Genomic DNA, 22368 nt, shown 5'->3' on the forward strand with positions numbered 1-22368 from the left:
GCAAATTCCCCGGACAAAAAAACAAAACAGTACGTTATATCCGTCAGTTCGTTATAAGCGTGTACGTAATAAACGTAGTTTACTGTATATCGTAAGCATGTGTTTAATTTATCGCTATCAAATCGTGATGGTACCAGGTGAATATGTGAGCGTATTCTGCCCTAACGGTGGCACTCGCGCAACAGAGAACATAGATATGTATCACTTTTGGACAATAGCACGAGGCCTGCGCCATTGTGAAACACAGTCGTGCCTTGTTGTGTCGATCTTTGATGTGTCGAATTCCCGGTTGTCTCGAATTCACCCCCCGGACCCTGCGAATTCCTTCCACACTTATCATCATTTATAAACGGATCGGTTGAAATTAATGTGTCGAATTCCGGTTGTCTCGAACTCATTTGGATGTCCCAGGTAACCATATTTAACATATAATTCCACTGATGACCCCGGACCCCGGATAACTCGAAATGTTTTTAAAGTCTAGGAGTTCACCACACGAGGTTCGACTGTATATGTATTTTATGAAACCCAAACCAAACTAGAAAAAAGCGGAGTTCGAATCTCCAAATCTCTATTATTTTGGCACCATGGAGTCCCCACCGTGATTGTGTGAACCAGGGTGCTTCCGATGGGGTAGGACCTTTTAAGCGAACAACTGATTTCATCACTGACTTGCAATGATCCAGTCCTATAAGTATTACAACTATTTTGCCTGTTACGTCCATGGGATCTGATCTGGTTTTTCTTTGGCGTTGCCGTTTAATATTTACCTAGGTCTTTATATGTGCGAATTCTTGGTTATTAAATTTGATGGTTATATGTATTAAAATTTGGTTCCTATGGTGATTGTTACTTTTGTTAGCCTAACCTATGGACTCTGCCTTGGATCTCACTGGTCGAGATATTCATGAACCATACATACGTCTCCCTGAGCTGGTCACTTCCTCTAATAATAATAATAATAATAATAATAATAATAATAATAATGATGATGATGATGATGATGATGATGATGATGATGATGATGATGATGATGATGACGATGATGATGATGTACTCCGTGGTGGGCCCAGATAGGGAGGATATATTCCCCTGAACTAAACGTACATCACCCAGTTAGGGCTCGAAAATGGTTGAAAACTGGGCTACAGAAAGCCAAGAAGATATTCAACTTACAACCCCGCAGCCCAGTCAGCACCCCCTCCGGTATACAAACAGACCAAACTGGAGATGGGACTTGCCCCAGGGGAGGCAAGGAACCCGTCCAAGCATATCTTGGACGCAAAAGGTATGTTTTGAGTCCAGACTTAGACACAGTGATGCCAGCTCCCCTATTGAGACTGACGGGAAGGGAGTTCCATAGGACCGAGCACCGAAGGTCTTTAGTCTGTATTTTGGTACAGCCAGGAGAAGTTGGTCATTTGATCGGATATTTCTGGTAGATTTGTATTGGAGAAACATTTCTCGAAGATAGGCAGGGCCAACGGTTTAACGCCGCTTTTAACAGTATTCCAATTATCACGGCGTGTCAGCTTAATGTGGGAGGAAAGCCTGAAGTGATGCAGGTCTCAGACTTTTACCATTCAGTGAAACCCACGAGCACGGGTATGGTGCTGACAAACCTAGAAACATAATCAGGGCGAAACGGGATTCGAACCCACAATCATAGGTTTCTGGCGTGCCCAAAGGACGCAACTCTACACAGCGAATCGCGGCGCCTTAGACGACTTGGCCACCCGTGCCCCCAACTTGATTTAGAGCTAATAACGTATAATAAGCAAATGATAAATCACTTATGATTATCAATCAATATATACAATGATAATCAAACACAGATTTGAGAACTGTCCAGGGCATGAGCTGCATTATGGCTTCTCCCGGGATGAGTGAGTATGGTTTTACGCCGCTTTTAGCAATATTCCAGCAATATCACGGCTTCACACATTGTACACATGTCAGGAATCGAACCCGGGTCTTCGGCGTGACGAGAGAACGCTTTAACATCTAGGCTACCCGACCGCCCGCTTCTCCCGGAATGACCCGGAATGACCCGAATGGATACGAATGGGCACACGTCCAACACACTGCCTCCTTGATTGGAAATGCTCTGCACTCTTCTTGCTGAAGTGATGAGGACTATGGACCAGACTAATATCACACAGCTATACTCACTTGGAATCCCCACCGCTTCACACCAGCCAATCACCGCTACTGTAAGCCACACTGAAAGGTCAAGGTCAAACGTTAGACTGGTCGATGCTTCCATGCCAAGTGGCACGTCTGAAACGAAGACATAATTATATCAAAAATTCTAATTTAATCATCGCATCTGGTTAGTCGTCATATTGACGCTTGTGATGAACCGTCGAATAATTGCCTGGATTCCAAATTTGCTACCTCAATAATTCAGGTTTTCTGTCAACGTGAAGTAAGCAATATCTCAAAGGGTTGAATCTAGATTGAATTTGTGGTCTATTTCGGGTGCAATGTTTACGTATTCATTGTTGTTGATTCAGTATGTGCGTGGTTTGTCTGAACAGCTTTCTGCGCCGATGAAACATATCACTGCCACTTGTTGCGATTGATGAATTTTGATCTGAACAGCAAATTCGCGTGTGCCTCTGAATCAACTGCTCGAAATCAGAATTATCATATACTGAATAAAAAAAGGCTGGGGATTGTAAATATTTTTGGGTATTATTTTTGGTAGTGAAGACACCGAATAAACAATTTAATAAAATATCCCCAAAATATTATCATCATCGTCGTCGTCGTCGTTTTCATCATCATCGTCGTCGTCGTCATCGTCCTCGTCATCGTCGTCTTCACATCATCATCGTCGTCGTCGGCGTCCTCGTCATCATCATCATCATCATCATCGTTACGAGTGGTCTAAGGTCCGGGGTTCGATCCCAAGCCGCGTCATACAAAAAGACGTTAAAAGATGGTACTTGTTGTTACCCTGCCTGGCAAGGACTGGTCGGCTCGGAGTCAGTATACTGTGTCTGAGTGGGGTATTCATGTTAAACTGCGGCAAGGTATCTCAGTGTGCTAACACTATAAATCGGCATCATTCTGGACTAGTACAAGCAGCCATAAACACACACACATACACGTGCATGCACGTCGCTATATAAGTGCAATAATCTTGGACGCGACGTTAAACCCCATTTCACCTCACCTCGCATCATCATTACGATACATTATTTAAATACATTAGATTTCGTTTACATTCAAATTCAAACCAAATTCCTGTTATCTATCGGATTCAGTATTCCATTCGCTTCGCAAATCTAGATAAACACCATTAACTTACAAGTGGAAAAGACCAACATTAAACATGCGATAAATCGTTCGCTGATGCTTTCATTGAAATGCCAAAGACTGTTTTGGAAACAGCCTCTTTTGAAAAATGGTTGGTGTAAATTATCCTCTAAATTAAAATCATTTCATGAATATTCATTGGCGTTTCAGCGCTGTCGGGTTACTGACAGCATTTAATGGTCAAGCCCAGAAATACCAAGCCAGCGACAATGTGACGTTAATTTCCTCATATATTTAACGATCAAATCTATTTTGAAAATATCCAAGGTCTTGCGGTTTTTATTAGTCTGAGATGTTTCGTACGGGGAAAAAGACTTTATTGACTTGAAGTCCCCAATAAAACGCAAATCGCATTTCCACGTAACGCAATAAACACGAAAAACAGCCAGGTCAGATCAATCGATGGTGAAATCTAGCCAAGCTTCAAAATCTCCCAAAATACCCAAAAAAGGCTTTCAAGTGACATGTAAAACCGGCTGGAATGCAAAAACAGTCACGTCAGTTGTATAAATTGCTCAATATTTTCTTATTTTAACTTTGATGATTCAGATACATTTTGTTAACCGAGGTATTTTGAGCAAGGAAATTATCTCAGCTTTTCAAATATGACGGAGGAGCACTTGTGATCTAATCTAAATACAGAGCTAACATGCCATTTCTGGATATCATCAATCATAATTATTTGAAAATATTTACATTAATAACCGAATTAGATATACAAGGAACCGGGGAGGGTTATGACTGTCGTCTATCACAGGCATGAAGAGTAGATGTAACCAAACTTCAAAAAGAACAAAAAGGATTTTTCAAACTAATGGTATTGTAGAAGCTGATTTTTTTTAAACTCCTGTCACAATCAGACTCCCCAGTGAATACTAACCTCATTTGATTGTTAATTAGTATCAACATGATTGACACTTTTTAAAATTGACAAGCGAGACGTTAAAGAAATTTCTTGAGTGTCATTACACTTCAGTGAACATTTTCCACTTTGACATCCGTAAAAAAAAAAACTTTTGAAAGGACGTTTTATAAACTAATGACTACAATAATCGATTGCTGCTGCGTAGAGTCGACAAACTATGTTACAAGGATATAGTTCAACTTATATAAATATACGATGGCAAATTAAATGGAAATTTGCCAAGAAGGTTTTTGAAAGCTGCGGATTACAGTCGGGAGAAATTGACCAATTAATTGTTTGTTGTTTTTGTTAAAGTGATCTAAATGTCCTTCAGTATCTATTACACTTCCAAAATAGAAAGAAGCTTAACTTAAAAAGCGAATATCTGTGTGTAATCATCACTCTTACGGTTAAGGATAAGACGTTTATCGCTTTGGTGAAACCCACGAGCACGGGTAAGGAGGTGAAAAACCTTGAAACGTAATCGGGGCTAATCGGATTTCGAGCCCACAATTTGCATGGAAATGTACGCTCCGAGTCGAACATATAACTTTAAACTATAGCCAAAATACCTGGGTAGGTCGACCATTTTCTTAATACGCGACTCATTATTTCTGTTTTGCACGCTACAAAAAATGCAGTTTCGAATCACTTCTACAAATACCCGTCGTCATGACAGACACGCGCCTAGAGTTATCCCCCCTGTAGTGTATGACAACAAGCTCCTCCTCAGCGCGTGACACCTTCGTTACACTCTCGGTATAGAGAGCTCCGCGAACGGGCTATCGCTGTGAGGAGCTTGGTATGACAACATGACATTTTTGTGTGTGTGAGACGATGGTTTACCTCTTAACGCGCACTTTAGTAAACAATCAATATCATGGTTGGGACATTAAGAATGGAAAAACACATTCTACCCATGTGGGGGGATCAAACTCAGGCGTTGATGAGCGAATGATATAACCACTAGGCCACCAAAGCGTTCCCAAAATAAAAGATGTGGTCTCAAGCGTGTGTTGCGCGCAAAGCCATTAACTAATAACAGCGACCTTGACCTTTTCTTTATGAACTGGACCTGCACGATTTCATGCACGACGTTTATGTATTGTACAAAACAATGCTTGTACACCTAACAGTCCCTAAAACGTGTTGAAAATTCATCACCAAGGAATGTTAAATGTTAATACATTTTGAGGGCTGTACTCAAAACTAGTATCGTCTAATTTATCGCTATAATACATCGGCCATGTAGTGGTATTTATGGCATTATAAATACGAGCAATGCTCCTTAACTCATTCAATGTCATTCTTCGCACAACAATGGTGCTTGCGGTACATCAATACAATCAACGTCCATTCCAACGCATACTTCTGCTCCTTTATATTCAATTATGATCGTAGACCGAGCCCAGTCTCGAGAACACGAATAACTGCATTCGTCACCACTCGCCCCTTTCCGTAACCTGCAAGAAGACTCGTCCCCCTGTCGATGAACGTTATGTGCGAAAATACGTCAATCCAATCAGAAAGCGCGTATGACTTCATGCCCTCAGTAATATTTTTTGACTTTACATACATCTTGCATTTAAAAACATACCCAAGATATAACTGAGTGTGTTCAATCATTCTGTATAATACTGTAAGTCCCGATGTGTTTTCAAAAGCATCTGGAATATATATGACATATGAGAGAGGGGGGGGGGGGGGGGGGGGGGGGGGGCGTTGGTTGCGGGATAGCTATGCCAGTTTGCGCTTAGACGGAACCCAGTCGCAACAATGGCCACGAGAGAGGCACGAGTCGCTATTCGGTTTGTCCCGGAATAAAACGAATTGGTCACGAATGGAATAACTGCACCTTTCAATCAAAAACACTAAAAACACTAAAAATCATACCTAGGATCAATTGAACATCATTTGTGTCTGATCACGACGTAAAAATAAATGAAAATGAAATGAAGGTCAAAAGGAAGGATACAGTTGAAAATTACTCGGTTGAAAACAGGCGCAAAATAGTCCAAACCTACCGCCCAAATCTATGATACCTCCATCAAATATATCACCATTAAGAAATTATTTTTTCTTTGTCTCATTTTTACCCACCATCAAACATCGGTGTATACTTCAGCCCGGAAGTTTTTTAAGAAGATACAAATTTATAGATAACACCCTGAAATATTACTCACTGCGGTGTAAAACCTACATTCATACGCCCACTCATAAAATGACTGACCGTAACCTTTGATGAACTGAGTCAAACAATATTTAAATATGATCCATCAATATCATCTTCCGTTGGTAATTATCTTTACACAATGGAACAAAATGTGAAAATATGATCTTTCGAAGAGTAGCCTTTCAAACTCCTGTTAGCGTTATCCCTCGTGTTGGGCCACTCAGTTGTTATTTCTGTTGATAAATCTAACATGTTCGTGAGCTGACAAATTGTATCAGAGTAAGTCTCCTACAACATCAGTACCAGGTCAAGCTTGGCATTGTGTCTTAAAATATATCACCTTGACTGTCTGATGATAATGGGCGCGTGGCCGATTACCCTAGTCATCCCTTGATGTTTTAGTAAGCCTTGTATAGTCATTAGGCTTCGATTAGGGTCTAATGTGCCCCAAATGAACGACGTTTGATACAGACTGCGTGTTCTCTGTTAATGTTGGTGGAACGACCAAACAGCATAGGATCTCAAGTCAGCGACGTTACTCTTATTAGAACTATGTTTACTTCTAATGCCACTGTGTTCACTGTAAACAAATATGCCCACTGCTAATGCAACTTTGTTAACTTCTAATACAACTTTGTTCACTTCTAATACAACTATGTTCACTGCTAATGCAACTGTGTTCACTGCTAATACAAATATGTTCACTGCTAATGCAACTGTATTCACTTCTAAAACAAATATGTTCACTTCTAATACAATTATGTTCACTGCTAAACCAACTGTGTTCACTTTCTAATACAACTATTTTCACTGCTAATACAAATATGTTCACTTCTAATACAATTATGTTCACTGCTAAACCAACTGTGTTCACTTTCTAATACAACTTTGTTCACTTCAGATACAACTATGTTCACTGCTAATGCAACTGTGTTCATTTCTAATACAACTATGTTCATTGCTAATACAAATATGTTCCCTTCTGATACAATTATGTTCACTGCTAATATAAATATGTTAACTTCTAATACAGTTATGTTCACTGCTAAACCAACTGTGTTCACTTTCTTATACAACTATGTTCACTGCTAATACAAATATGTTCACTTCTAATACAACTATGTGCATTTCTAATACAATTATGTTCATTTGTAATACAACTCTCTTCACAGTAAATTCAACCATCTTTACTGAAAAAACAGCTTTGTTCTCTTCCAATAAATTCTTATTCACAACCATATGCATTGCTGGTATAGCCATATTTACTAGCTGTTCAACTACATTCACTGCTTATTTAACCATGTTCACCGCGAGTTCATCCATATTTATTGCCATTTCATTTAAGTTCACAGCTAATTCAACAAAGTTCACTGCTAATACAAACGTTTTCGTTTTTAATACATCCATGTCCGCAGCTAATATAACCTTTGTGGTTGTTAAAAAACACGACCTTGGACAAAAAACGGGGCGGTCGGGTAGCTATGTGGACAAAGCGTTCACTCGTCACGCGGAAGATCCGGATTCGATTCCCGACATGGGTACAATGTGTGAAGCCCATTCCTAGTGTCCCCAGTCGTGATATTGCTGGAATATTGCTAAAAGCGGCGCAAAACTATATTCACTCACAAGTACAATACACAATGATCATAAGCTTAGCATATCTTCTTGTTGGCGTGTAATCATCACAAGGTCCCTACTCAATACGTGGTACCTACTTGATCAGACTGCTTCTAAACTGTCTATCCTGCATCATATCAACATCACCATAAGATGCCTTCCCAAAATAAAAACTATGCCGTCTCGGCGTGGAGGGGCGGTGGGATAGCCTAGTGGTTAAAGCGTACGCTCGCCACGCTGAAGACCCGGGTTCGATTTCCCCCATGGGTACAATGTGTGAAGCCCTTTTCACGTATCCCCCGCCGTGATATTGCTTGAATATTGCTTTTAACCGCGTTAAACCCTACTCACTCACTCAGTCAATCAATCAATCAATCATCTGCGTGGAAATTATGACCGCGAAATCAATCTGATATTGAGCATTATACACTTCTCAGACCTGCATCACTTTAAAAGGGCTTCTCTCCCACAGTAAAGTGACACACTGTAATATAACTGAAATACTGTTCAAAGCGCGTTTATCCCAACAAACTCACTCATTTATTCATTCACAAACATGATAATTAATAATCATAAATTTTCTGCTTGATAATTTTCCCATATATGTACAGGGTGTAAATGAAAACGACAAATGAATGATAGTGTTTCGTTTTTCTATAAAAAACCCAAATGCTTCTGCAACTGGTATAACTTTCATCGATGTATCTCAAAGGCATCAATTTTAAATCTAAAATTTCGAGAAATTAAAAAAACGATTGCCAGCAGCGACATTGGGCGTCGCCAATACTATAACATCCCGTTACCGATGACAAGTAACAGCAACAACATCTCGTCACTTTTGGCCGCCCACTCGCGATGACATCGCCAGAATGCAGCATCACTGAAGTCCTTGAAACACGAATAGCCTTTGGCATTCACAACTTCGTGAGAAAGAAGATGGCATGATTTGTAACACGCTGGTTATTTTCTAATTCTGTAAACAATCAGAAAAAAACACATCCTGCTACCATATAAGGACATTTTTTTCAAGGGCTCAAGAACGTAACTTTGGCAGTTATTTTTCTCCCGACATTCATGTCGACAAGGTCTCTATTCTGGTTCCAAGGTTTCAATTTTGCGCCGTCTTCTTCAGTAATTGACAAATTAAGATAAAACATTCTTGGATAACGGGAGATATTTAGATTAATAGCTGCGGTCCAAATTGGGATGTCAACAGAGGACTCCACCGACACAATGCTTTCTTTGCGTTAAGCCCGCCCTCTTCTTCTTGATAGATGCCCCGCCACTGAAAGATATCTGTGGAAAAAGATTAACATCCAGTCTTCTGTGTTTCAGAGACTTCCCACATTGTCATCGCCAATAGCGTGTCCGATTGGCAACGCGAGAGTGAACGAAACCTGCCCTAGGGGAAATGGTTTCTATCGCTATATTACAAATGAATTAAACAAACAATACACATGACGAAAGTGACGAAAATCCTGCAACCCAGAGCTTTTGAAATGGTTATCAGGACAGAAAATCGAACATTGGCCGCGATTATTTGCCAAGAGACTACAATCTCCATGTCTCTCTATCAGGCATTATGGTTTTGACACCATGCCATCCTTTACGTTAATCAAAAGGGGACATTCCCTGTAGACAGGACCATTCCTTCTTATGTCCAGCATCCGACTTATTTTACCAATTTATAAAAAGGACAGAGGCCAGGCACTTTAATTCTAAAGACTATAACATTCTGTCATTAGGTTTGAAGTTCGGAAGGATGGAACATCTAACAAGCTTTGGCCTTTATACTCCTCCTGGGGCGCCAGGCAACACGTGGGCAAGGCTACCTACGAAAGGTTGTTATAACGTCCCCGTAGGGGGGATGTATCCCCCGACCTTAGAGATGCTGTGTATTCCATCATTGCCTGGTGCCTCAGGATTTATAAGGACGCTGGAATAACACTATGATGATGACCCAGATAATATTGTTAAGCTTGAGACTCGATATCTTTGCAATATGAGCTATAGGATGTATTAGGGACAAAGTTGACAACAACTGAATTTCGCCGAAATAGCGGAGGCAGTGGATGCCAAGACACCTGATTGTTGGAGGTCTGGGAATAGTCTCAGGATTGAGGCAGTATGATTATATGATCGTGTGTGCTTGCAACGTTTCGTATTTTCTGTCTTATAAAGACACAGTGCAGTTTGCTGGAGATTAAATTGATGAATAATCATTTACCCATGTTTAACAATCTCGACAAAAACACGATAAACCAAACGATTGCTTACATTTACAGCATCCGAGTTCATGATTGATGTGAGGGGGTCGATTATCGATCTTATCACTATTTTACAAGAAATGATTGTAAGCCGTTACACTCCTTCTTGACACATTTCTAAAATGCAATTTCTTGTAGACTCAATAACATTGGACACGTCTGCTTTCCATACATGACTCCTTGCGGATTGAAGAGACAGACATTGACCAGACCGGTCACCTTGTGGGAGTGGAAACAAGAAGCATACCCTGTTGATAACAGATGGTGTCACCACTGACTTTCAATGATCCATTCGTATAATTGCCACGCTATTTTGCCTTTCACGCCCAATAAAACGTTTCGGAGACATTCTCTGGGATTTATTTACACGAACTGAGGTGCGGGTACAAAATATACCAACTCTGAAAATATCATAAGATTTTCAATAACTTGGTACCTATACCCTGATGCAGATATTTGTAATCACTGACATGATGGCTTCTATGACGTTCCCGTCGTTGATGGGTCCATAAAAAGCATGACGCTTGTATCATTCCCACGGTCCGCCAAGATGGCGGGTAGACAAAGAAGCTGTCTTACTATGCTCTCAATGTTCTAAGGGCTCATCGTGCTCATAATGAAACTACTAAACATTCAGCCTTCGGGCAAATAATAGTGACAGTCTTTATTAATAAACACTACCAAGGACAATGCGAGTAACGACCGCCGCTCAAAATAAACATGGAACGACCTTGCCCTTGCAGTACTGCATCAATCCAATTTCAAGATGGGTTTTCAACGGGAACAAAAATGTAATCAGCTCAGTCCACGGGAATATTCCTTGTGATAAAATAGTTCCTCGATTGTTATCCCTACATTCTGTATACCGTTTGACGTGGGCACTGTTTTTGTGTTTGTTTGTTGTTTAACACCGCACTAAGCAATACTCTAGATGTATGTAAATAATGGTGTCTGTACCATACAAAACAGTGATTGATATTATGAGCGTCGGTGTCACCGTGTTGGCAACCCGATCCATTTAGTCTCGTCTCACGACAAACATATGATACTAAGGACCTATACAAACTCGGAATTCCTACAGGGATCTTGTAAATGAATCTGTGGCGTTATCTATATGATTTGAATTGATATAACAAAACACTTGCTTCTTGTCTTGCGTTGTGAGAAAAACGAGATTTCGAAATAAGAATCTCGTATTTGTGCTTCACAGGCAGATTATAAACACAGAATTGCGATAAATAAAGGCGTTTCTAGATCTAGAACCGTTCGTACATGACCTAATGGGGACGCTGATCCGGGTAGGAAATGATGTTCACCATGCATGCTTGTCGTAAGAGGCGACTAAGGGGATCGGGTGGTCACTGACTTGGTTGATGCATGTCATCGCATCCCAATTGCGTAGATCGATGCTCATGATGTGAATCACTGGATTGTCTGGTCCAGACTGGATTATTTACAAACCGCCGTCATAAAACTGCAATATTGTTGTTATTGCGGCGTAAACAACAACAGCAACAACAACAACAACAAAAAACTACAATATGTCTCTTTTCGTGGACTTCAAACCAGAAATAGTGATCATCAATGCAATATTGAATATGTGTCCATTTGATACCCGTCCATTCCAGCAATAGGCCAACGCCTATCTTGTAAAAAATCCTTACATCCAAACCACCACTAGAAGCAAATGATACTTACTTTCAGAGCATTATCTATTGGAAGATAGAGCACAGTACCCATTAAGTCTCTTTCACAGATAACAACGTGACGAAAAGCGAATATGATAGGTAACAGTTCCTATTGACCCTGTAATTTACCACATTATGCTTGGATAAGGACATCTGGTAGAACTTCATCGACTGGTATTCAGATAGCGAGACTAAAACATGTTATCGTGGGCTAGAGATTGATAAATAGACAATTTGCTGCACCTGAATGGCCTCAACGACTATCTATTGGGAAGCCGGTGTGTGTGAACGCTCATTGATTTTCGCTGTTTATTTTTATGCAGATTTTCTGGCAGATGCATAGGTTATCGGATTTAGAGAATGTTTTTCAGTCAGCTCTGTATATTTGTATTAAAAAGCTCTCGAGCGGGCAGTCTTGGGACGACATAATGATTATCTCTATCTTTAGAAATAAAGCCAATTGTCTTTTAGACAAGCGGCAGCACGGCATTGATCTTGCGCGAGTTAAGTTCTGGGACAATTGCATGAAAGTGTTACAATATAAAGTAAAGTCATAACGGTCGGTGAGGTGAAATGGGGTTTAACGTCGCGTCCAAGATTATTGCACTTATATAGCGATGTGCATGTACGTGTGTGTGTGGCTGCTGGTACAAGTCCGGACTGATGCCGATTTATAGTGCTAGCTCACTGAGATACCATGCCGCAGTTTAACATGAGCCGACCAGTCCTTGTTTTAGCCCCGAGCGCTAGACAGGGTAACAACAAGTACCATCTTTTAACGTCTTTTGGTATGACGCGGCCGGGGATCGAACCCCGGACCTTCCGCTCTCCGGGCGGACGCTCTACCACTAGACCACGGAGGCGGTCTCATAACGGTCGACGAGCAGAGGACGTAGTTAGATGTGTTGAGATGGGCTAGTTATGAAGTTCTCAACTGTCCGTCTCGGTAAATAAGCATATTTTTAGCAATAGTCATGGCTGTGACCGACGTTGACCTTGAACCTGTACAACGTACCTAAAGGCACACATCGATGCGTTTTATATAATAGTCCATTTGCATTGCGTTTTTTCCGTGCTGAGATCATGCTCAAAGCATTATGCCAGTCAGTGGATCAGCGTGCCCTCGCATTGTATCCTCATCTCCCTGAGGAGTATACAACCCAAGCTGCCTGTGAGGCGCTGGAAGGTTTACAACCCCATCGCCATCTCATCCTACCGGGTACCCATTCACTGCTGGGTGCACAGAGCCATATCTCGAACAAAGTCACTTGCCTAAGGAAACAGAACCCCCAGAAACTCTCAGGAGCCATGCTGCCAAACACGGGCACCCATCCAAGGACTCTCTAGGGGCGGTCGGGTAGCCTAGTGGTTAAAGCGTTCGCTCGTCATGCCGAAGACCCGGGTTCGATTCCCGACATGGGTACAATGTGTGAAGCCCCTTTCTGGTGCCCCCCCTTGTGATATTGCTGGAATATTGCTAAAAGCGGCGTAAAACAATACTCACTCACTCACTCCAAGGACTCTCCGTGACGCACGTTACTTAAGTTCACCTGATGCGTTATCTGTGCGCGGTACACAGCACCACATACCAACACATATCGAATAAGCGATGATTCCTTTGTTGAATGAGTGATGTGTCATTTTTTTAATGCGCGATGTGTCATTTGTTGAATGCGCGATGTGTCATCTGTTAAATGTGTGATGTGTCACTTGTTGAATGAGCAACGTGTCATCTGTTGAATGAGAGATGTGTCATCTGTTGAATGAGCGATGTGTCATCCGTTGAATGCTAAATGTGTCATATGTTGAATGAGCCACGTATCATCTGTTGAATGAGCCATGTATCATCTGTTGAATGAGCGATGTGTCATATGTTGAATGAGCGATGTGTCATCTGTTGAATCAGCAATGTGTCATCCGTTGAATGCGAAATGTTCTATATGTTGAATGAGCAATGTGCCAACTTATAAATGACTGACTCAAGAGGAAGGACACTTGATCAGACCATGCACTCCCCGGTATGTAGATGACATTAAAACATTAACACGCACCTCATGTGTATGTGAGTTCTGCGGGGTTTTTATCAAAGGTGTATTGAATGATTATTCATGCAGTAAATCATCTGTCTTATATAACCGTGCGTCACCTCCCATTACTCGCATTGATGGCGTCAACTCGTAGAAACAGCACATATCTGAAAACACCTTACCCACAGGGGTAATAGTTTTCAAGCGATGCGTATGTTGTAATGCAATATTTTCGTGATCACGACTCACATTGTCTGAAAATATCTTCATAATTGACATTCCCTACTTGGCTTTGATAAAGTATGATATTGTAAACAACAATACTAAAAATCAATATAAACCTTTCCTGACCAAAACTGTACAAATGAAAGTACATTTAGTCCAATAGCCGTGATACTTTTATTGATGATGATGGTGATGATGATGATGATGATGATGATGATGATAATAATGATCATAATTCAACGGCTACTACTACTGATGTTGCTGCTGGTACTGCTACGACTGCTACTACTGATGATGATTCTACTGTTGCTGCTACAACTACTACAGAAACTACTTATGATGATGCTGCTGATACTACTACTGCTTCTACTGATGACGATGATACTACTACTACCACTGCTGCTGCTACAACTACTACATCTACTCCTACTGCTGCTGGCTTGTGATGATACTACTACAGCTACTACTACAGATCTTTGTTGCTGCTACTACTACTGCTGCTGCTGCTGCTGCTGCTACAACTACTACATCTACTACTACTGCTGCTGGCTTGTGATGATACTACTACAGCTACTACTACAGATCTTTGCTGCTGCTACTACTACTGTTGCTACTACTACTACTATTGATGATGATGATGATGATGATGATGATGATGATGATGATTGATGATAATGATTTAAGAAATTACAATAATAATAATTAGTACGAATAGTAAAGAAAACATTGATACAGAGACCTATTATTTTTTGGAAGACACCACTGTCACTAGGCATCAACATCAGTGGTCACACATTATGATACCGAGGATAACATGATCCCAGTTCGCAATCGAAGCTACTAATGAAGATTTAGGTTTCATTCCACCACAACAAAACAGACCGATTCTCCGCCCCAGCACAATGTCACCGTGTTCAGTAACACGACGTACATGTCACAGTTCAGTGGATGACAGCGGATGGCAGGAATCACAGATAGTGCTTGTTTGTTGCGTCTATTGATTAATCAGGCAGTGAGATTTGTCCTGCATCGCCATGCCGCTCTCCTATAGCCGTAAACAACTAACGACGTCTGCAACAATTAGGCACGATGCTGCCATCGTCACCGCTGCCATCTTCATTCCACTGACCTACATACGGCTACAAAGCTGATTTGTCCAAATGACACTCTGCACGACAGTGCATTCAATATTCGGCTATGCATGAATATGCATGAAGTTACACATATAGCTAGTAGATAATGACTCTGTAATGAAATGACGTAGAGTGAAAGCAAATTAAAGGCGTGATGTATTTGTATTATATTGTTATGAAATATTGTGTTTATCAGCGTTTCGGATAATAGATCGCCGGCTTGCTCGCTCATTGGTTGATGCTGTAACGTAAAGAAGCATGTTATTCCACTGAATTCGGCGCCTATTTGAACTGCTTTCAAATGGACACAAAATGATTAATGAAAATCGACATCCCCATCGATAAATTGTCGTAATTCGTTGTCTACATTACTCAACATTAAATATCTCGTTACGTCCCATTTATCGGAGAATACCGAGATGTACCGATTACTAATTGTCGTCTGCTTTCATGATAGTAATCTCCAGTTTCGTCAACACGTCGAGGAGAGGCGGTGAAAGGCACAGGGTTGTTCCGATGGGAATCAATAGCCAGCATGATGGGAGCATCCATCTCGCGATACCAGGAGCAGACGACAGAATTTATGGCATCTGATTTCTGAGACGGGCTTGTTCAATTTGGGAAGACAGGTCCATCGCGTTGACCTCTCCTATCTCAAGACAACGATATTAATCTATCTTGGGCAGTTAGTGTGTGAACGTCCTGTGCTCGATTTGACCATTGGCCGACTTCATTCATTGTCACCCGGCTGCAGTGACCGCCATTTCGGGGAATAGTATTGTACGCCTAGATGTCTCCTACTGGACGGGAAATGAATCTTATTGGACATATTTGAAGGATGTTGGTTCAACAGAGCATTATCTTTGATTGCGGGAGCGGTAAACGACGACGGTTCATGGAATAAAGAGTGTCGTTATATCCAGGAAGAGCTAATCGAAACAATTCAAAAGACAGAAGTAAATAACCAACTCATCAAAGTCAGCTACTTTAAGATGGTATACGGCCGATGTTACTGTGCGTTCAAACAATAAATCTTCCACGCTATTACTACAGTTCCGAGATAAAAGCCACTGAAATAAAGAGTATTGTGAGGAGGAGAACGAAAATAGGACTCGTTTCAAACCGCGGAAAGGTCAGGAGTCGATGTAACTGTTTGAGACGAGTCAAAAGTCACATCCATCTCACTCTCGTTGATAGATGTCTGTACAGTGTTACAAGATTCAGTGAATGTGCGGATGACAGATGTAAAACTCTACATACAGATGACCTGTAGAGCTCTACATACAGATGACCTGTAGAACACTACATGCAGATGACCTGTAGAACACTACATACAGATGACCTGTAGAACACTGCATACAGATGACCTGTAGAACACTGCATATAGATGACCTGTAGAACACTATATACAGATGACCTGTAGAACACTACATGCAGATGACCTGTAGAACACTACATACAGATGACCTGTAGAACACTACACACAGATGACCTGTAGAGCTCTACATACAGATGACCTGTTAGAAGACGACATACAGATGACCTGTAGAACACTACATGCAGATAACCTGTAGAACACTACATACGGATGACCTGTAGAACACTACATATAGATGACCTGTAAAACCCTACATACAGATGACCTGTAGAGCTCTACATACAGATGACCTGTAGAACACTACATATAGATGACCTGTAGAACATTACATACAGATGACCTGTAGAACAATACAAACAGATGACCTGTAGAACACTGCATACAGATGACCCGTAGAACACTACACACAGATGACCTGTTGAACACTACATACATAGGGCCTGTAGAAGTCTACAGAAAATGTTTAACAGAAATCTGTATACAGAGAATCAGGAAACGTTTACATACAGAGAATCAGTAGGCGTCTACATACAGAGAATCCAGCAGACGTCTACATACTGTAAATTAATAGGCATCTACATACAGAGAATCCCGCAGACGTCTACATACAGAGAATCAGTAGACGTCTACATACAGAGAATCAGTAGGCGTCTACATACTGTAAATTAATAGGAGTCTACATAGAGAGAATCAGTAGACATCTACATACTGAGAATCAGTAGACGTCTACATACAGAGAATCCGTAGACGTCTACATACAGAGAATCAGTAGACGTTTACATGCAGAGAATCCCGTAGACGTCTACATACAGAGAATCAGTATTTATCACGAACAGGGAGGAAAGTCAGAACTGATGCAGATCGCAGCCGTTTACCACTTTGGTGAAACCCACGAACATGAATATGGTGCTGATAATCCTAGAAACATAAGAAGGGCGAACCGGGATTCGAACCCACAACGACATGTATCTGGCATGCCCAAGGGACGCAAGACGGCGTATTCCGGCGCCTTAGACGCCTGGGCCAGTTGAAATCCACGGGAAGGCGTGAACAGTAAAATATCATCAACGGGATTTGAGCGGATTCTGGTACGCCTACGGGACGCCACTCTGTATTGACAACCGCAGCATCTTATTCCACTTGGCAGGCTGTTCCTCGTGCCAAATGTCACATCGACTGAATGAACACTGAATGTGACAAGCTGATAGTCTGAAAGAACTTGTGGCCATTAATGTCATCGTCCAGAGGATCAGCACAAAAACACGCAAGGTTTATCGGCGTTTATGCAGCTTTGATGCAGCTATTGGGAGAGTGGCGTAAAGATAAACACTGAAGCAATGCAGTTTGAAAACACACCCACGTAACGGGGACTGATTCAGAACAGGGAAGATAGTGACTGTATGACGTCACCAACCCTGGGGGACAAATTGATGTCGACAGCCCATGGTGCAGGTCACGGTGTTTCGGTGACTGGCGTATCTCGCATAGGGGAGAGGAGCCCTTTGTGACACGCTATGTATGTGACTATCAGCTATATTCGCTGGCACGCAGTAACTACAAACAATCGGTAAGGTGTATTTATCATCCAAAACTGGCTCCCACAGGAGATATCGCTTGGACGAGATCAAGCGATATCTACACTGTAGATATCGCGGCAATGAAATTACATCACAATGCTTTCCAGACCATTGTGACGTCACTGGTTACCATGACGTCACAATCAAATGACATCACTAATTGCTCTGCTACTGAAGCTGTTTGCAGTAATTTTTACACTGAAGACAAACCGTCTACAAATTGAAAAAGTTGAAAGAATGATGTTGGATGATAAATAAAATCTCACCCGAGTGTCTTTTGATATCAAATATATCAACACTCGTTCATAAAAGTGGCAAAAATCCTCGGCAATCCTCGGAATTTTTCCACTTTTATTAACTCGTGTTGATATATTTGATATCAAAAGAAACTCGGGTGAGATTCTCTATATATGACAGGATCAATAAAATACACTACCCAATAACTACAGGAAGCAATATTTTTAGAGCTGACGAATATAACCAAAGCTTTGAAAACATTTAGAGCATGATGTGTTTGTTATTATCCATATGGTGGACAGGCTTATGGGTGAGTGAGTTAGTTGGGTTTAACTCTGCTTTAAACAAAATTTCATTTTTCGCGTCAGCTTGATGTGGGAGAAATGCCGAAATGATCCTGGTCTTAGACGTTTGTCACTTTGGTGAAACACAGGCCGACAACCTTGAGACATTATCGAGGATGCCAGCCAACGATCTTTGGTGTTTGTCACGCCTATAGCACTCTGAACTCTTAACAGAGCCTTCGACGACTGGAAATCGCGAGCCCTCCGATAGGTTTTAGCAATGGACAGTCGTCGCCAAAGCCGCCTCCGAGATCGACGTTATATTTCCTTTACATGGTTTGTCTGTACCAGGCAGAACCATGTAGCTTGAATTAAGCTTAAGATACAGTTTTTGCTAGTTTTGATATAAAGAAATATAAGGAAATTTATTTTAAATATAACAAAATAGTATTCTGAAATAAATAATTGCATTTATCTTTTATTTTGAATACACTTTAATGCTGATGCTGCGATGCCACTACTACTGAATGAATGACTTTATTTCGTAAGGGGGCCACCGGCCCATTCATTCACTACTACTACTACTACTACTGCTGCTGCTGCTGCTGCTGCTACTACTACTATTGCTACTATTACTATGTTACTACTACAACTGCTGGGACTGTGGCGGTGGTGTAACTAGTGCGTTTTCTCGGCACGCTGAAGACCCGGGTTTGATTCCCTACATGGGCACAATGTGTGACGTCCGTTTCTGGTGTCCCCCGCCGCGACATTGCTGGAATATTGCTAAAAGCGGCGTAAAGCCATACTCACTCAATCACTACTACTGCTACTGCTATTCCTCGTACAACTACTACTACTGGAAATATTATTATCATTATTATTATTATTATTATTACTGCTTTTGCTACAACTAAAACCTGGATATCCGGTGTAGAATAGGTCTTAAGCAACCCATGCTTGCCGTAAAAGGCGACTATGCTTGTCGTAAGATGCGACTAGGCGGTCGATGCATGTCATCGTATCCCAATTCCGTGGATCGATGTTCATGATGTAAATCACTGGATTGTCCTTGGCAAGACTCGATTATTTACTAACCGTCGCCATATAGCTGGAATATTACTTAGTGTGGCGTTAAACAACAAACAAACTAAAAATATATTACAAATTGCAAACAAACATGTTTGAAACCGAACAGCAAGTGTTTCATTAATGTCTAGGAGAAAGCCTACATGATTACAATGCGAACATCCGGGTTATAATATGTCTTCAGCAACCCATGCTTGCCGTAAAAGGCGACTATGCTTGTCGAAAGAGGCAACTAACGGGATCGGGTGGTCAGGCTCGCTGGCTTGGTTGATGCATGCCATCGATCCCAATTGCGTGGATCGATGTTCATGATGTAAATCACTGGATTGTCTGGTCCAGATTTGATTATTTACAGACCACCGTCATATAGCTGGGATATTGCTGAGTGCGGCGTTAAACAACAAACCAACCAACAATGCGTTTGGGAAACATAACGGGGATCGAGACCACCACAGACTGCAGTGACATATGCATCTCTTCTTATAGTACACGTGACACATTTCCGATTCCCTATCATCATCTCTTAAATAATTTCCCTCAAGAATTCTCGTCTCCCCACTATGACCAATTTCGATGCGCCATGTCGTTTTGATGAGTGAATCCCCGTGGAACGGGCCGCTAATATGCCAACCCAGATTATTAAGTCGGCAGTTCGGAGACAGTCATTTGGGTCCAGAGGCTGGTTGATGTCTCTCCCAATCGTACATGGAGATGCGCAGTGATGTTGTCTTAAAGGTCGCATCCCTGTATGGACAAGTAGGTGGATCTGTAGCATTCTGTTATGATCCTTTCTGGTCCAGCTTTGAGTGGTCATCCGTATGAAGGAAAGTCCTACTCATGAACTCTGTTGGATGATGTTAACTGCTTTGTTGACAGCAGATCTGTTGGCTGGTGGTGATCGTGAGGGAAGCGGCTGTCATACTCGTAAGTGATGTTAAGGATGCTTGCAATCACTGCTACTGTAAGTATTACACAGTCCATATCAGCGGTAAGGATGACTGCTTCCTGTCCTACTATTATCATTACAACTACTACTACTACTGCTGTTGCTACAACTGCAACGGCTACTACTACTGATGTTGCTGCTGATACTACTTCTGCTACTACTGATGATGATTCTACTGCTGCTGCTGCTGCTACAACTACTACATTTTCTTCTAATGATGTTGCTGCTGATACTACTACTGCTACTACTGATGACGATGATACTACTACTACCACTGCTGCTGCTGCAACTACTGCATCTACTACTACTGCTGCTGGCTTGTGATGATACTACTACAGCTACTACTTCAGATTTTTGCTGCTGATTCTACTACTATTGCTGCTGCGACAACTACTACAGCTACTACTACTACTGTTGCTGATACTGCCACAGTAACCACTGGTGATGATAATGATGATTTTACTGCTGCTACAACTACTACAGCAACTACTAATGATGTTGCTGCTGATACTACTACTGCTACTACTGATGACGATGATACTACTACTACCACTGCTGCTGCAACTACTACATCTACTACTACTACTGCTGGCTTGTGATGATACTACTACAGCTACTACTACAGATCTTTGCTGCTGATACTACTACTACTACTGCTGCTGCTGCGACAACTATTACGGCTACTACTACTACTGTTGCTGCTAATACTACTACTTTTGATGATGATGATGATGATGTTGATAATGATACTGCTCCTGCTACTACTACTACTACTACTACTACTACTACTACTACTACTACTACTACTACTACTACAACTTTCTTACAGCCGAGACATAACAGACTGAATCTATTTGTTATTATAATTAATAAAAGCGACAACACCATTTCAATAATCATAAGAAATCTCAGCTGAAAGCAGAATCCATTGCATGATTCCGACTATTACACAATAAACAGCCACAGTACCGGTTAGTTCGCTTATAGGTAAAACATTATTGATATGGCCTTCAGACTGCATCAACATCATCTCTACCACAACAACATCAACCAGGTAATTAACTTGAACATGCTTCTATTGAATAACGCCTATATTGACCAAAGCATGAGCTGCACGTTGTGAACTAGACGAAGTTTAAGGAGGAGAATTTATGGATGTCGACTTCTTTATGATGAGGAACACAACGTTTGGGAGTATATGCTTACTCCTTTATCGGGTGAACACATGATATGAATCAGGGAAAATATATGTACCTGTAAGAACAACTCGAATCCAAGTTCGCCTCAATTATGTTTGTCAGCACCATACCCGTGCTCGTGGGTTTCGCCGAAGTGGTAAACGTCTGAGACCTGCATCACTTCGGGCTTTCCTCCCACATTAACCTGACACGCCGCGATATAACTGGAATACTTTTGAAAGCGGCGTTAAACCAAACTCACTCATGTAAGGACAACAAAGGTGGTAACTTAACAAGAGAAGCCAACAATTAATTAGCGCT

At 41.3% G+C, this 22368-nt stretch overlaps 1 protein-coding gene across 2 annotated transcripts in view; it reads right to left on the bottom strand.

Moving 5' to 3' along the window:
* Positions 1 to 22368, bottom strand: part of LOC139466753 (uncharacterized) — a 75310-nt gene that overhangs the window by 12343 nt on the left and 40599 nt on the right. For both annotated transcript variants that reach the window (XM_071248418.1, XM_071248417.1), the window contains exon 4: positions 2173 to 2223. In XM_071248418.1, the coding sequence (XP_071104519.1) occupies positions 2173 to 2223 (51 nt within the window). The remainder of the gene's footprint in view (positions 1 to 2172; positions 2224 to 22368) is intronic.

The sequence above is a fragment of the Haliotis cracherodii genome, unplaced genomic scaffold (assembly GCF_022045235.1).
Source record: "Haliotis cracherodii isolate W230 unplaced genomic scaffold, xgHalCrac1.p SCAF_19, whole genome shotgun sequence".
Lineage (NCBI taxonomy): Eukaryota > Metazoa > Mollusca > Gastropoda > Lepetellida > Haliotidae > Haliotis > Haliotis cracherodii.